The 15180-nt window shown below is 37.8% G+C and overlaps 1 protein-coding gene across 1 annotated transcript in view; it reads right to left on the bottom strand.

The window, feature by feature from the left end:
- Positions 1-4838: 4838 nt before the first annotated feature.
- LOC140339658 (dedicator of cytokinesis protein 1-like) overlaps positions 4839-15180 on the bottom strand; it is a 51439-nt gene continuing 41097 nt past the window's right edge. Inside the window, exons 2-4 of the mRNA XM_072424449.1 lie at positions 12304-12387; positions 6398-6438; positions 4839-5032 (exon numbers count right to left, since the gene is read on the bottom strand). Coding sequence (XP_072280550.1) covers positions 4973-5032; positions 6398-6438; positions 12304-12387 — 185 coding nt within the window. The 3' untranslated portion in view covers positions 4839-4972. The remainder of the gene's footprint in view (positions 5033-6397; positions 6439-12303; positions 12388-15180) is intronic.

Here is a 15180-nt window from a genome sequence, read left to right as displayed (position 1 = left end):
GTCATTATCATGACTGCTAATTATGTCCATTGAATCAGAACACAGCAACAAAGGTATTTTGCTTCTGCTTATGAATGGTGATTATAACTACTTGGAAAACAGAAGAAAGAGAGCTTTGTGCCATGTGAGCCAGAAGTGAATAAGTCATGGTAAATAGTTTAATGAAGTGGAAAAAAAAAACAAAACATTATCCAGACAATACAACTAAAATGTAAGCTATCTATACTCTAGGGCCATTACTACAGGTGACAGCTGAAGTAGAAAATCATATATTATATATATATATATATATATATATATATTTGCATAGGTGCACAAGGTAAGTAGTATGGCCAATGTTTGATTTGACCAGCAAATCTAAGAGCTGCCACCGCCAGAGGATATACTATACTATTTACCTTTCTGCAATATATACAGGGTGTATATCTCCTCGTTAAGGATGGCAGATTAATAAGTCTCAAAGTTCTTGCTCCGAAACTGTGGTTGCAATTAAGGAAATCTCTCATAAATTAACATGTATCATTGACTGGAGGAGCCATCACCAACGTGATCTCCCTAATACAGGTCTTAGTCATTATTTGAATGCAGCAGTGGATAACAAGCTGGCCTTTGAGCTTGAGACTACGCTTGTCTGGTGTCAGAGGAAATCTCCAGCATGCCTACACACCGATATAAGCAAAGGCTCAGAAAGCATTTGACGAGGCCGTGTGTCATAAAAGGTAAATCCCTTAGAAGCAGAGAACATTATTATAAGCAAGGTCAGCAGGGGCCGAGCAGAGGCGTTCAGTCCTAATTAATGTGGAACAATGATTTTGTATTGTTTGTTATATAAGACCATAAAACAGCTGTCTTCCTGAATTATTCACACTGTACCGCTGTAACAATTCAAAGCCTTCACACACAATCTTACAATAAAATGTCACTGTGCATTAAGAGGACGAACTGGTAAGAAATCACTGCCGTCCAAAGTCTGGCTGTGGGAAGGGCCACAAGTAGGTTAAATTAAATAATGCATGCTTATTGTTATTACTTTTTTATATAACGAGGTATAGCTTTGATGGTCCACAGAGAAGGTGGAGAACCACACTGGACACTTCAGTCTTTATTTATCAAGAAAGTGAAAAAATGCTGCAGCCCATCAGCAACCAATAAAATTTAATTTTTTTGCATAAGTGTCATAGGGCACCCAGAGATGTATGATTTTAGGAAGTGATGTTACCAGTTCAAGCACCAATTGCATTCATTTGGGTTGTAGTTGTGTACAAGTAAAAGCAAACCTTTCACTTGAAAAGGTCTACTTTTAAGTCCCCATGACTTGCTGAAACACTAAAAAAATAAATACTATATAAAAAATTAAATACTATGATCGCCTTTTCCTTGGGTTTCTTAGTGCAGGGGATGAAGTCACTATCCAGTGTATAATGAAAAATACACAGCATAAAACTTGGAAAGACTCCTCAGCAAGATTAAGGCTCACCAGATCTAGATATCTAAAACAGGACAATGTCAAACTTTTCCCATTTTATTATTTTTTTCTTCAGTGTTTCAGCAGGGAGTGATGTTAACTTAAAAAAATATCCTCGCTAATTTGCATCAACAATAGCATTCATCTGAAGGTAAGTTCTCCCTATTACATAACCATGATATCCACACATGGCTGCATCCCCACCTCTTAGATTGTAATCTTTTCTCCTCCTGTGTCACTCTGTGTATGTCTGTTATTTGCAACCCCTATTTAATGTACAGTACTGCGTAATATGTTGGCGCTATATACTGTTAATAATACTGTTTAATTTAATATTATTAGATTTTGGTCATGGTTGTTTCTAAGTAATTTTTGTTCTCAAAGCAGAAGTTTTAACAAATGTCAACAAAGCAAGCCACATAGCAAAATAAAGTTGCCCCTGCTTGCCAGATTTATCAGCAATCATGCAACTGAGACTCGTCTTCATGAATGTCTCATATATTGGTCCTTTTGAAGGTCAAAATGACAGATTTAACTGCAGGTAATGCCATTTATAATGAATCGTTGCAAATCATAGCAAATTTTCAAGACAAAAGCCTCTTACAGTCATGCAAATAAGCTGGTAATCAAGTTGATGCTTTTGCCTTAAAAGCTTCCAATGATTTTCAATACAATTGGTCAATAAAACAAATTTGTACACTGCCAAAACTAGGAAAATTAACAGGCAAAGTACAATCACCTTCCTAAGGCTTCCCTTCTACCACAGCCCCCAGATAACAGGCTAGCACTTCCAGGTGTCATGTGTACCTCGCATCCTACAATCATGTGTAAAGTGGCTGAGCAAGTTGTTAGGTTCTAAAATTAGGGGAGAGTGGCTTGACACCTTTATACACTGCAAACTGTGCAAACTGTCAGAGGAATATGGGGGGGGTAATCATTATGGTATTCTGGCTTCCCCTGGGGGGAAATCAGGGTTTCCAAAGGAAGAGGAAAAAAAGGAAAATGGGAATGTCCACTACAATTTGAAAAAGGTATTACTCAGCATATCAATAGGTTGGAGCACTGCCATATACATAGAGTAGAAAATAGTCATCAAGGTTTATGCAGAAACATTGGGTGCTCCAGAACTGCCACAAACTTGGAAAATATAATTACTTGGGAATAAAATTTATTGCAAACTTGTCAAAGTGCCAACAATGTTTAGTTTTGCTACAAATAAACAGGAAAAAAGTTTGTTAGAGGGTTTTTGCCAAGCAGTTTTGATTACTTCCTGAATAAACCATTTATTTCACATCTCAAAAACATTCTGGTAGGTTTACTGGAAGCCTATAAAATAGGCCAATTGTGACATATACACTGTAAAGCTCTGCAAAAGAAGTCACTACTATATACAGTAAATGCATGAAAAAACAAAATGAGAGGGGGAAATCAAAGAAACACTGACAAAATATTCAGTTCATTTGAGGATAGTGAAGTCATATTGAAATCTTTTTGTTTTTTCAACCTAGTGGTTGGTATTGTTTCTGATATTGTTACGGAACCATTAACAATTCTCAGGAAGGAGAGGGACAGACTTTTACAAAAGTCTACATTTTACATATGGCAGGGGTGCCAAACTCTGGCCCGCAAAGTCCTTTTTTTTGGCCCCCAAGGAAATCCTAAATATGAATTGCTGCTGGCCCGTCACTGCATTGAAACAGCAACTACAATTCCTGACATCACTCGCGTCTATAGACCAGCAGACTTTCTGCCTATGTGTGGCCCCGCATTGAACTGTTTTATAGATGCAAGTAATGCCAGCAATTGTAGTAGCGGCATCACTCGCGTCTATAGACCAGTGGCCTCTTTGCTTATGCGTGGCCCCGCATTGGGCTGTTTTATTGACGCAGGGGATTGTCGTAGCAGTTCCATTTCAATGAAGAGGGAGTTCCAGCCAATCATAACATTAAGCTCTGCATTGGACGGTTTTCTTGACGCAGGGAATTGTAGTAGTGGTGCTATTTCAGTTGCAAGTTTGACCTTTGTCTAAGTTTGAATTTTGGCCCACTGTTTTTGAGTTTGACACCCCTGATATATGGTTTAATATCTTTATCTGGTAATTGGTGTGACATTTAGTTTTAATTGAAAATAACTTCTGATTGCATATTTTTTTTCATTATTCAGCTTGACTTAGCCATGTTTTGACCTCCATTCCTCTTTTCTTTTTACCTAAATTACAGTCAAAATTCACCAACGCCTCCTTTTACTCTACTATAAGAAGTGAAAATCAGGGGTATTTGCCCAACAGGAATACAGACAGCAACAGGCACTGGGCTTTTATAAATGGAAATGTCAGTGATTTTTCCTCATGCATTATCGGCCTTCACTGTTATTTCTAAAGCATCTCCCGCCATTTGACAACATGGCATTTACTAATGTAACACAAATTGTGTCAAAGCTTTCTGTAGGTTGGTTGGTGTCAATCCTTTCAGCAAGTCTTAGTTGTGAGCAGAGATTTTTTAATGTATTCATCCTATCAAAATAAATCAACTTTGTTATTTTAGTACTCTGTGTCTCTTTTATACATCCATTTTGTAATCAGTCTAGAGATGTCATTATACAGTAATCAGATGATCAGAATACTGATGTTTCCCATCTACAGGGTAAGATAAACACGGCCATAAAACACATTGAAGTTTATTTAAGGTGATACAAAGATACAGTAAAGATGAGCATGTTGCAATAACCCACAGCTATCAAGCAGCAAAACTGAAATATCATTAACTGGCTAAGGTTAGGGACAGACAATGGGGCGTTTTACTAAAGAGTTTAGGATTCTCTCAATTTTAATTTTCCCTTTGCAAAGGATATTTTACTAACCTTGGTGAAGTGAAGCAACCTCTGAATCATGTGCAAGAAATGTACAAAAAATTGTGTTTTTTTATTAACATTCCCTTGCACTTAATAAGTTTTGCTTCTTCAAGTGTTTAAAGCTGTGGATAGCAATCCGTTCATATCAGCATGCCCCTGAAGAACTTGATAAACACTTGTGACACCCCTTCACAAAGCACAATCAGGAGAAAGACATTTTCCTTCAATTCAGCCAAATATTACTGCAAATAATTATAAATATACCTCATGTCTATCAATGGATCAAAACCACCTCAAGTCAGTATTGTTTGTGTAGCAAAACAAGAATAGCAACCACGCTAAACAATGTATCACCTTTATCCAAGGCAAGGTGCACCCGAAAAGGGCTTTGCACAAACAAAGTAAGGTTTCTTGCAACTCTTAGGGCCATTTCAGTCCCATTGTAAATGTAACATTTCACTGCAGGCTCAACCACAGTCCCTACTGCTCCCTTTCAAGTGTGCAAATATGTTACCTGCTATGCAGTTTGCTGCTCCTGTTTATTTCTAACAAACCTTTGTATTCAACGGTTTACAAGTTACAAACAACACTCCTTTTTTTGGTAACATACATTTTAACAAAGCACAATGGTCCATTAATAAGATTTATAAATTTAATTTACCCCTTTCCTTCGACTACAGCTTCTTTAAGATGAATATAGCTGGCAGGAAAGATACCCTAAAAAAAAAAAATAAGTCATTAGAACAAATTAAATTAATCTTTATTTTAAATACAAAGTGAAAATCCTAAAATGAACACTAACAATCAAACATGATACTCTCAAAAATGTATGATGGTAAATTTTATATATATATTTTTTGAACATGAACAGTTTAAAAATACATTTTATTTGCAGTGTGCCATGTCTGATCATAAAGCTAAACTAAGCCACAAATATTTTTCTTTAAAATGTAAAGTATATAAATCTACTTGGTGTGCACTAAGAGGACTTTGTAAGCCCGGATATTATCTTGTAAAATTACCAGTTTCTACTTGCACTGAATAAAACAAAAGTGCGGAAGGGCTGCCTGTAGTAAACTAGACGTAGGAGGGCGAACTCAAGACTAGTCACCCAGCTCAAGATGAGAGCAGTCCTGACTGGCCAGGATTATAGAAAGCTTCTACACAAATGTTTAACACTAAGGCTGGGTACACACGTGCAATCGTTCTCGTCGGATAATCGGCTCAGATCCAATATCGGACGAGAATCTTGTGTGTACAGCGCTCCTCGTCCATCGTCCGAACGACCATCCTGGCAGGTCCACGGACGACAAACAATCGTAATAAAAGTGAAGGAGAGAGAGCACAGCAGGTTGCCGCTCAGTCCTTCTCCCTCCCTTCTCCATAGAGCTGAACGGTGCTGTATGTATAGAGCTCGTTCAGGCATTGTGCAGTCGTTAATCGTTGGAAAGGATGGTGAAAGATCCTTTCCAACAACAATGATTGCACCTGTGTACATAGACTAAATTACTCAGCAGATCTGGAAAACAATACAAAACACAGAAACATTTAAAATATATATATATATATGCCTCCTATATTATGACAATATTTCCTTATCTCAGAGTTAAGCTTTAATCACAAGTGCTAATGTATTAAAGGACAATTTAAACTGTACACTACAATAAACTTTATCTACCTTTTTTCTTCTCTATTCCCAACTCAAATCAAATGTTCATGTTCCTTTGAGAATTGGCAAGCCAGTATTCTAAGGACACTGAAAAGGGAGAAAACCCAACCAGGAGTAGAAACCAGAAGTCTAGCTACAACCAAAATGCTTCAGGATGTATAGCTTAACTGGTAAAAGTTGTGTGCATGTGCGTCACTACACAAGAAAAAATATTGTGATATCGTACTTATATTTTATTGCTTCAGCGTGTAGTTTGTGAGAGATGCTACAGTTCTCCATAAAGTATTTTTATTACCCATAGTAAGGAGTATTTTACAAACTGCATTGGGATTATGTGTATGTTTGACTGCAAAAGTTAACCATTACCGATATACTTATTTCTAAAATTGTATTTTTACTTAAAAGCAACTTACCTTTTTAGATTTTTTTCGCAAAACATATCCTCTGTACCATCCTGTAAAGAAATGTTTACAAGTTCAGTCAACTTATTAAAACAACCTAAAGGTAAAATTGCCAGTAATGTACAACTTGGAATTTCTTTCATTTTAATATGAGCAACTTCAGTCATTGAAGTCCAAAGCTCCACTCACAGTGATTAGAGTGGTAACCAAGACTGCAACATAAATTAGATAACAGTTACCTGATACCACCAATAATTGATGGGGGCAGGGAACATCTATATGTATGTACAGCCTTCTTAGGTAAGCAGTCAACCCCTTTTTTGCTTTTTTCAGTGACAGGCCAGCAAAGTGAGGGCTTCTCCTGATGCCAGTATTTAACTTTTATTAGAATTTCAGCTGCAAGATGATGCTGGATCTGCCACCCACCTATTTGGTATTCACCTACAAGTCTATGGAGTGTATGGGTCTTTAATTTACCACTGCACATTTAAACTAAATCCAAAAGTTTGCCTATAAAAAAAGAAAAGTGGGGGCTCTCACTTCTGCAAATATTAATGGTCTGGCTTCTGTGGTGAAAATATGACTCCAGTACTTTCTTTCCCACTTTCTATTACATTTTTGTATACCTGTTGTGGGTTAGTGACTCAAAAGATTGAAGAAAGAGAAACAATAAGGGAATATCTGCCTGCTTGAGCTGCACAGCTAGGAGTCCTAGGACTCCTCTCAATCTTCTAGCCTGGTTTCTAGATTACTGGCAGTTATTACAAACCAAATTCAGCCATATCAAACCAGTGTCAGATTTGCAAGATATAGATCCTATGCATTGCTCACTCGGTATATCCTCTTACAAATCATAAAACATGGATAAGACACATTTTTTGACACTTGTACTTTTGTACTCCTGAGCTTGTTCCCATTCACCCTGGTCACATTTAAGCAGTACTTTTATACCAAGGGATCAAAATCACACACGGATGTACCATTACATTTGCCTTCTATGCAGACGATCTGTTTGCTGCCAATGCAAATCAGCGATTTGTGAGTTCTCTCTAGTTAACATTTTCTCCGCAATCTGTGGCAATATTAAAAACCACAATAATAACTGCCAGATCCTAAAATCAATTTCAGGTCCTAGGTACATATTAACCCAGTTCTGCTAACATGCAGGACAACAAAAGCTTCATTATGTATCCCGCTAATTCTGCCCACAACAAACACCACTGTGCTAATTCCTGGAGAAATAATTAACTACGGATTTCTGTGCCAAGCATGCTTATGTATTACGTAAACCATTAGAACTTTTTTTTATTAGCATATAATTAAATGTGCATATTAACAATGGTACATAATTTAAATATAGAAGCACAATTTTCAAATCTAGCCTCCATCTAAATGGACCCAAATAATAAAAGGTTACTTTTTCCTATTACCGTGTTTCCCCGATGATAAGGCAGGGCCATCAAATAAGACAGCCCCCCCTTTTTAGGGAAAAATGAAAAATAAGCCCCCCCCCGCAAATAAGCCACCCACCGATTACTTACCAGAATCGGGTGGTACGGTGGGTGACTCCGTGTGTGGTTCCTCCGTGTGTGCCGCGTCTCTTCATGAAGAGGAAGTGACAGGACTGCAGTGCGCGCACGTGACTCCGCCCAAGCAAACACAGGCAGCTTCCCTCATCCCTCCCTAACGGAGACTGCAGGAGTTTGTTCATGAGTTCAGACAGGTTTTTTTTTGCTGTGAGCAATACCACCCTATATACGGTAAGCTTTAGAATGGGACATTAAATGGTACAGTATATTATTGATTACAGTAGAAGGGGACAATGAATGGATCAGATTAATCAGAAGGGGACAATGATTGGCACAGATTGATCAGAAGGGGACATGAATGGCACATGATTGATCTGAAGGGGACAATGATTGGCACAGATTGATCAGAAGTGGACATGAATGGCACATGATTGATCTGAAGGGGACATGAATGGCACATGAACAATAACTGTGTACTGTAGTCTTCTTCATGGGTAAATAAGGCATCCCCCTGAAAATAAGCCCTAGAGCATATTTTGGCCTTCCAAAAAAAATAAGACAGTGTCTTATCATCGGGGAAACAGGGTAGTTCAAATTCTTGAGCCCATAACAAGGGCCCACATGTATTCACCTACAAGAAGTCTATGGGGTATGTGCTACTTTCATCACCATAAAAAAAAAAAAAAAAAAAAAAAAAAAAAAAAAAAGAAGTCAGCCAGCACAGATTTGGCTCTGCTCTAGGAACTCCTTTGCATATCTTTTGGGTATGTTCAATGGTGAAGCCTTTTTTGAAATCTGTACACATCTCCTGCATCTTACGGACTTCAATGAAACTGCTTGTGACAATTTTCTACCTGATAGACACTGGACAGAGTATGTATCCCTGCCCTCTGGGGCCAGCCAGACGTTAATCTAATGGTTCACCGGAATCAATTAACCCAAGGTCATGGAGGACTGCACTTCTTCAGTTTGTGGGACTGGGGAGACCTTTCAGGTATTACTGGACAGCATTTTCGATCTCCAGAAAATAGACAACTTTACCTCCAATACAAACTCTGCTGTACTTGACTTGTGCCTTTCTCTTCTATATCTGCCCAATCCACCCCTCTTTTTTTCCCTTCTTATCCGTGGCAATTTTACCTCTTTTCTCCTCTATCCCTTCCTATTCATTTAAGTTTAAACATTTTAGGTTCTCAGTGAGGCTATTCATTTATTGTATTTAGGATGCTAATACTGCCCAAGCACAACTTTAAAGTGCAACCAGTTCCAGAAACAGATAATATGGTTCAATATTATTATTTTACGGTATTTATATTGCGCCAACATATTACGCAGTGCTGTACATTAAGGGGCACTATGCACTTTTCTTTCTTTCATTCACTATAAAATGTTATTATACTGTAATGGTTTTGTAATCTTGTGTATGCTTTTTTCTCATTGAGTTTCCTTAGTAATGAAATAATAACTTAGAAAGTCAGCCACAATTGGGCTTTTACAAGGATCTGAAAATTTAACCTCAGATTAAAATTTGGCAGGCAAACTGAAATAAAATGAAATGCATTTCAACATTGTATTTTGCAGTTTGCATTAGGCTCCACTTTAAATAGAAAAACACATTGTAATTTTTGTTATCTTACTGTCTGGTGCATTGTGTTCTGCATTTCTTTGAACTGAAACAGTCAGTCCCATAGAGGTTAAAATATATGTACAGAGCACAAGAACATTGAGAGAACAAGCTATCTGCTCAATTAGCGGACACACAGTGAGGGATACCAAAAAAAGTAAGTCTATTTTGTAGAAAACCCTTTCCTCCCTAACATTTATTAATGAGTTTTCAGGAGAATTATTTTAGGGTAATATAAACCCCAACAATAAACATCTCTAATTTGATCCCTTGGTTTGTTGAAAGAGTTGTTACATTAGTTCCATTTGATGATCATGTTAGAAATCTAGAGAGGAGTTAAGTTTATGCTTCCTGTTCCTCTAATGAAGGTTATCAGTTAGCATTGTTCGGAGTTCACCTTGAACAATAAAAATTTGCCCCAACCAATGTGATAGAGAAGAGGTTTACTGCATTTCTAAACACACTTCCTGTCCCAGCGTAACACCGCACGTTCATAGAAAACAGTGAATGGAAGTTGTCTCTATTGGAAATTAAGTGAACAAGCAGGATCACAAGAAAAACAAAAGCCAAAATAGGAAAAACTAATGCAGTCACTAAATATAGAGATTGGCAATCAGCAATTGATTACAATATTGTTTCTTTGTCTTAAAACAATGTAAACCAAATTAAGTTTTACTTATAATATTTAAATAAGAACTCGATTTTCATTAACTATATAATATAGCAAATGCTACATAATCAGTTTTGTTATTCAAGGTTATTAAAATTGCCTTTCTTTTTCTTTCTGCAGCCATTGTCATTTATTCAAAAATGAATACAAAGCGGCAACCTGGAGGCATTTCAGTGTATGGAAAACCTAGTAATATAATTTTCTGCTTGTACGACTGGCCTAGAGATTTTTTTGGGTATGATTGAAGTCTGCATTAGCCAAATTTTAAGCATCACCTGCAACAAGAATTCCATTTTCAGTAATACTACCTTAGGATATATTCCTTAGGTTTAGACAGGTCTACCGAACAAAACAAGGTAGGAAGGTAGCAATGTGAAAAAAAATTGTTAAAATTTTTGCAGAGCACATATATCACATGTGCAGGTCATTTTTTTTCGAAAAAAAAGTTGTGTTACACTTCCAAGTTTCTATGTTTCAGGAAAACACAGGAGGTTGAATTAAGTGCAAAACATTAGTAAACATTAGTAAGTCAGACACAAAGTGTCCTTAGAAAATGGAAAACCAATATCATAGTTGAGGTAATAAGACCATGCAGCATTGGATTGCCTAACCAACAGCACTAAGTGTGGTTTGTGTCCCAGACTGTCCTCACCAGTAGTGTGGGTCAATGTCAGACTGAGCCAGACAGCACGCTTTCTTGTGAAAACCTTCCAAATTTTATTTCCTATTTTAGTGAACTGATAAGAAGCCCAAGAGAACATGCTTCGTTCTTTTTCAGAGTCAGACTAAGAATGGAAAACATCACACTGAAAAATAAAGGCATGATTACGATTGGAATCACTGTGACACCCCTTTTTGCAACAACTCTGCACTTACTCTGCTGATTTTAACATGTAGCACACATAAAGAGAGAACCTATTTTTGTTATAGGTTCACGTCAAAATGTTATTATGCAATAGGAGTCCTCTCCTTGCTCCACTAACTGCTCCAGATAGGCAAAGTTTATATAAATTTGTCCAACCGTTTTTATCCAAGGGTTTATAGAAACATTTTGTAAGATAAAGGTAACCTTGCAACACTCCCCTGCAGAATGTAGTGAACTATTTGTAATATGCAGCACTATGTACCAAATAATATGGTCAGGATTGAGTGTATAACACACAGCATGGCATACAAGGTGGCCAAACTCACTTTAGTGGTACTGCCCATATACATTGGTGGAATGACGTTAAAGTCGAACTCAAGTCTCACTTTTAGCATAGGTGATTTGGTCGGGTGGTTATTGCAGAAACGGAAATGTGATGTCCTTTCTACAATAACAGCTCTTACCAGCTGGATCATTCTGGGTATCAGCTTTGATTGCCAGGGAAACCCAGCAATTCTGGCTCCCCTTGTGCGTGTTGGGAGTGAATGAATGAGGGAATGAGTTACGTCCCAGAACGGCCAGTCAAGTTGGCCAAGGATCATCTTCTGTAAGTAAAGAAGGAGGAAGCGCTGTGTGATGGAAAGGAGATTGCCGAGTTGGGGTAAACCCCAATCTCAACCCCAGCTGAGATTGGGGTTTAATTCCAACTTTAAGTGATTCCTCACATTTGTGGTAATGTATTGCTTCTATAAATGGGTAGGTGAAGAGCGTAATTCCCCTTACTTATGAAATATGCATACTCACATGGAATATTCATTTTACACAGCACACATCAGATGTAGCAAGCGTTTACCCCCAAAGCTCAAGTAGCCATTCCCTAAGCACAAGTTTTTCAGAATTCAGGGATTATATGAACTAGACAATCTTCAGGAACTAAAACTGGATGTTCATAAAGAAAGGCATCTGAACATTTGCCAGAACCAGGAACAAAACTACACCATAATCTATAAAATAAGCATCCCCTTTACCAAAGTTTGCTTAAATCTGCTCCTTAATAGAAAATCCAAGAACTCATTCTGTATATAAAATTATTAATGCATTCAAATTATGAGCACCAACAACCCTTGGTGTCTATAGTGCCAGGTTTATAATTTTGACAGTGCTTATCATTGGTTTGGCAGTAGTTGTTAAAGTTTTAGTTCATTAGAGCACTAAATGGCATTCACTCACCTTCATGCGTCTCTAGAAGGTGCACAGTGTCGCCAATGTGAAGAGCCAGCTCATCGCCTCCTCGTGCCTCATAGTTGTAAATGGCTAGAGAAAAAAAACAAATATCATCTCGGTCATTTGTCTTCAGATCATCAAATACATTTTGAGACCATAACAACACAAAAAATTATAGTATTAACTATAGAACATAACATAATAGTACAAAAAAGCTCTAGCTTGCAGAAGGCAAAAAGTTCAACAGCATTGCTTTAATGTGGCAGAACAGACTAGATCTTTCCTTTTTTACCATAGGATAAATACTGCAGTGGACAAAATTTATGGAGTTCCATATTTACCATACTGTCACAAGAAATTTTTTAATGTGAACCTGTGGTCAGGCTATGGAATAAAATGTATTCACCATTTAGTTATTTTGCTATTGCTGCCATTAGTCTTTTATTACACCATTACTGCAACCATAATAGCTGCATCAGTAAAGAGGTTAAAAAACTCTCACTAAACTTTGTAGCTGAAGGTACTGTGGAGCAACTGATTCACTTAATTATGGTAGTTGGCTGTAGACTCAACAGTAGCTTGCCCTGCTCCCTCTACAGTGACCAAGCAGCCTTTCCATGCAACCACCATTCATCTCCATCCCCTTCCAAAGAAACCACAGACAACATAGAAGGCTAAAAGGCTGCCGAGTCACTAACAGAAGCAAAAACTAGAAATCCTGCTCATAGCCTGATAACAAGTTCACTTTAAAAGAATGCACTCGAATCCCGGCCAGGACACTATCTGCATGGAGTTTGAAGGTTCTCCCTGTGTTTGCGTGGGTTCCTCAGGGTACTCCGGTTTCCTCCCACATTCCAAAAACATGCAGTTAGGTTAAACCGCTTCCCCCTAAAAATGGTCCTTAGACTGTATAATTGACATATGACCATGGTAGGGACATTAGATTTGTGAGGCTCTTTGAAGGACAGCTAGTGACATGACTATGGACTTTGTACAGTGCTACGTAATATGTCAGCGTTATATAAGTACCGTGTAATAATTATGTCATCATTAACATAAGAAAACTGACATTTTTATAGTCCATCTTAAAGCTGCTTTCTCAAGTGTTCACATGCATTATATTACAAAACAAAATCTGTGATTTACAGTAAAACATATAGATGGTAAATTTTTTCACAAACTGCAAATGAAACGAAGAAATGATTTAAAGCTCCATTGGAAGAGGTTACCTTCAGTGAAAACCACAAGAAAATGTTGGTCATGCAGTTTGTTTTAATGCTAATTATTTAGATACCCAACGTTACTACAATGTATTTAATTTCAAGCACAAACATTAACGGTAAACCACCCTAATGAAGTACTACAACATTATTAAAATAAATTAAAAAATAATTACACAGGTCAACAAAAAATTAGTTTTGATAATCATCAGAAACCACAGTAAACTTTTCTAAACCAGTTTTTCGAGCAGATTTCAGATCTGTTTTACACTTACAGTTCCCGAGTTATGAGTACTATTATAGTTAACATTGTATGTGCATGTATTTTGTACTAAAACGTAACCACCATTGAAGTGAATGTTAATACATCTTCAATGTGAAGTAAAATAAGGCACACTGTGGTATGGATCTACTGAACAGTGTCAGTCAGGTATCATTGTTTCTTCAGAAATGCTTGGAGTATGATTTTTTTGTGTACTCTTTGTCTGAGTATGGAGCAAGATTACTTGCCTCATTCCATGCTGCTTCCATCTGATCTCTGGGTAGTGGATTGGTACTTTACATCCTCATTATGCAGAACTATTGCTCCTGCATTGTAGAGGAGGATGTGCTACCTGCAACCAACGTACAGAGTGATTTACAGAAGAGGCTGAAGGAGACAGCCTGCAGGAGTGAGGGTTAGCTTTGTACCCATACTGGAGTAAAGCTGCGTACACACTTCCAATTTTTATCGTTGGTAAACGAACGACGAACGATCCTGCACGATATCTGTGAACGATCGTATGGCACCGATCCTGTACATACAGATAACGACACGATCGTTCAAAGATATTGTACACACGATAGATGCGATCGTTTGAACAATACAGGAAGTGACGTGCACCACAGGAAGTGAGCGAACGTTCGTTCACCGCGCATGCTCAGACCATGGACGATCACTGAACGACCGTACACACGATAGATGGTCAACGATCGTCGTCCAATCCGATCCGCCGGTCCGGTCGTTCATTACCAACGACTATCCTCGTTCGTCGGCGTCGTTGGTTACTTTTTTTACGAACGATTTTTGGCCAATCGGTCGTTCGTCCGTCGTTCATTTCCAACGATAAAAATTGGAAGTGTGTACGCAGCTTAAGGTTATGTACACACGTCAGATGATTCTCGTCCTATCACTTAAGGGCTAGTATCGGACAAAAATTTGACGTGTGTACAGCGCTAGTCAGATGTCGCCAGGATGGATCCATGAGCTACAAATGATCGCAATACAAGTGAAGGGGAGAGGGTGCCACTTACTCGCCCCCCCCCCACACACACACACTTACTTACCTCTCCAAAGAGCAGAACGACGCTGTATGTACAGCACTCATTCATGCATCTTTCAGTTCTTTGTCATAGGAAAGGTTTGTGAAAGATCCTTTCCACAACAAAAATTTAACTTGTGCTTTAGGCTTTTACTTAAGAATCTGTTAATCAAATAAAAAGACACCAAAAATGCTGATAGTAAAAGATGAAAAAACGTATTGCTATCCACCTATATATAAACACTATGTCCAGCCCCAGGCTGCGGTACAAACAAACCAAAGGCTTGAGCCAATAAACAGCATAATTTAATTAGCTAATCTTTGATGATAAAAGCAGCATCAGAATGTTGATATATAGGGTA

The sequence above is a fragment of the Pyxicephalus adspersus genome, chromosome 10, assembly GCF_032062135.1.
Source record: "Pyxicephalus adspersus chromosome 10, UCB_Pads_2.0, whole genome shotgun sequence".
Lineage (NCBI taxonomy): Eukaryota > Metazoa > Chordata > Amphibia > Anura > Pyxicephalidae > Pyxicephalus > Pyxicephalus adspersus.
The sequence above is the reverse complement of the archived record's forward strand: the minus strand, read 5'-3'. Positions and strand labels throughout refer to the sequence as shown.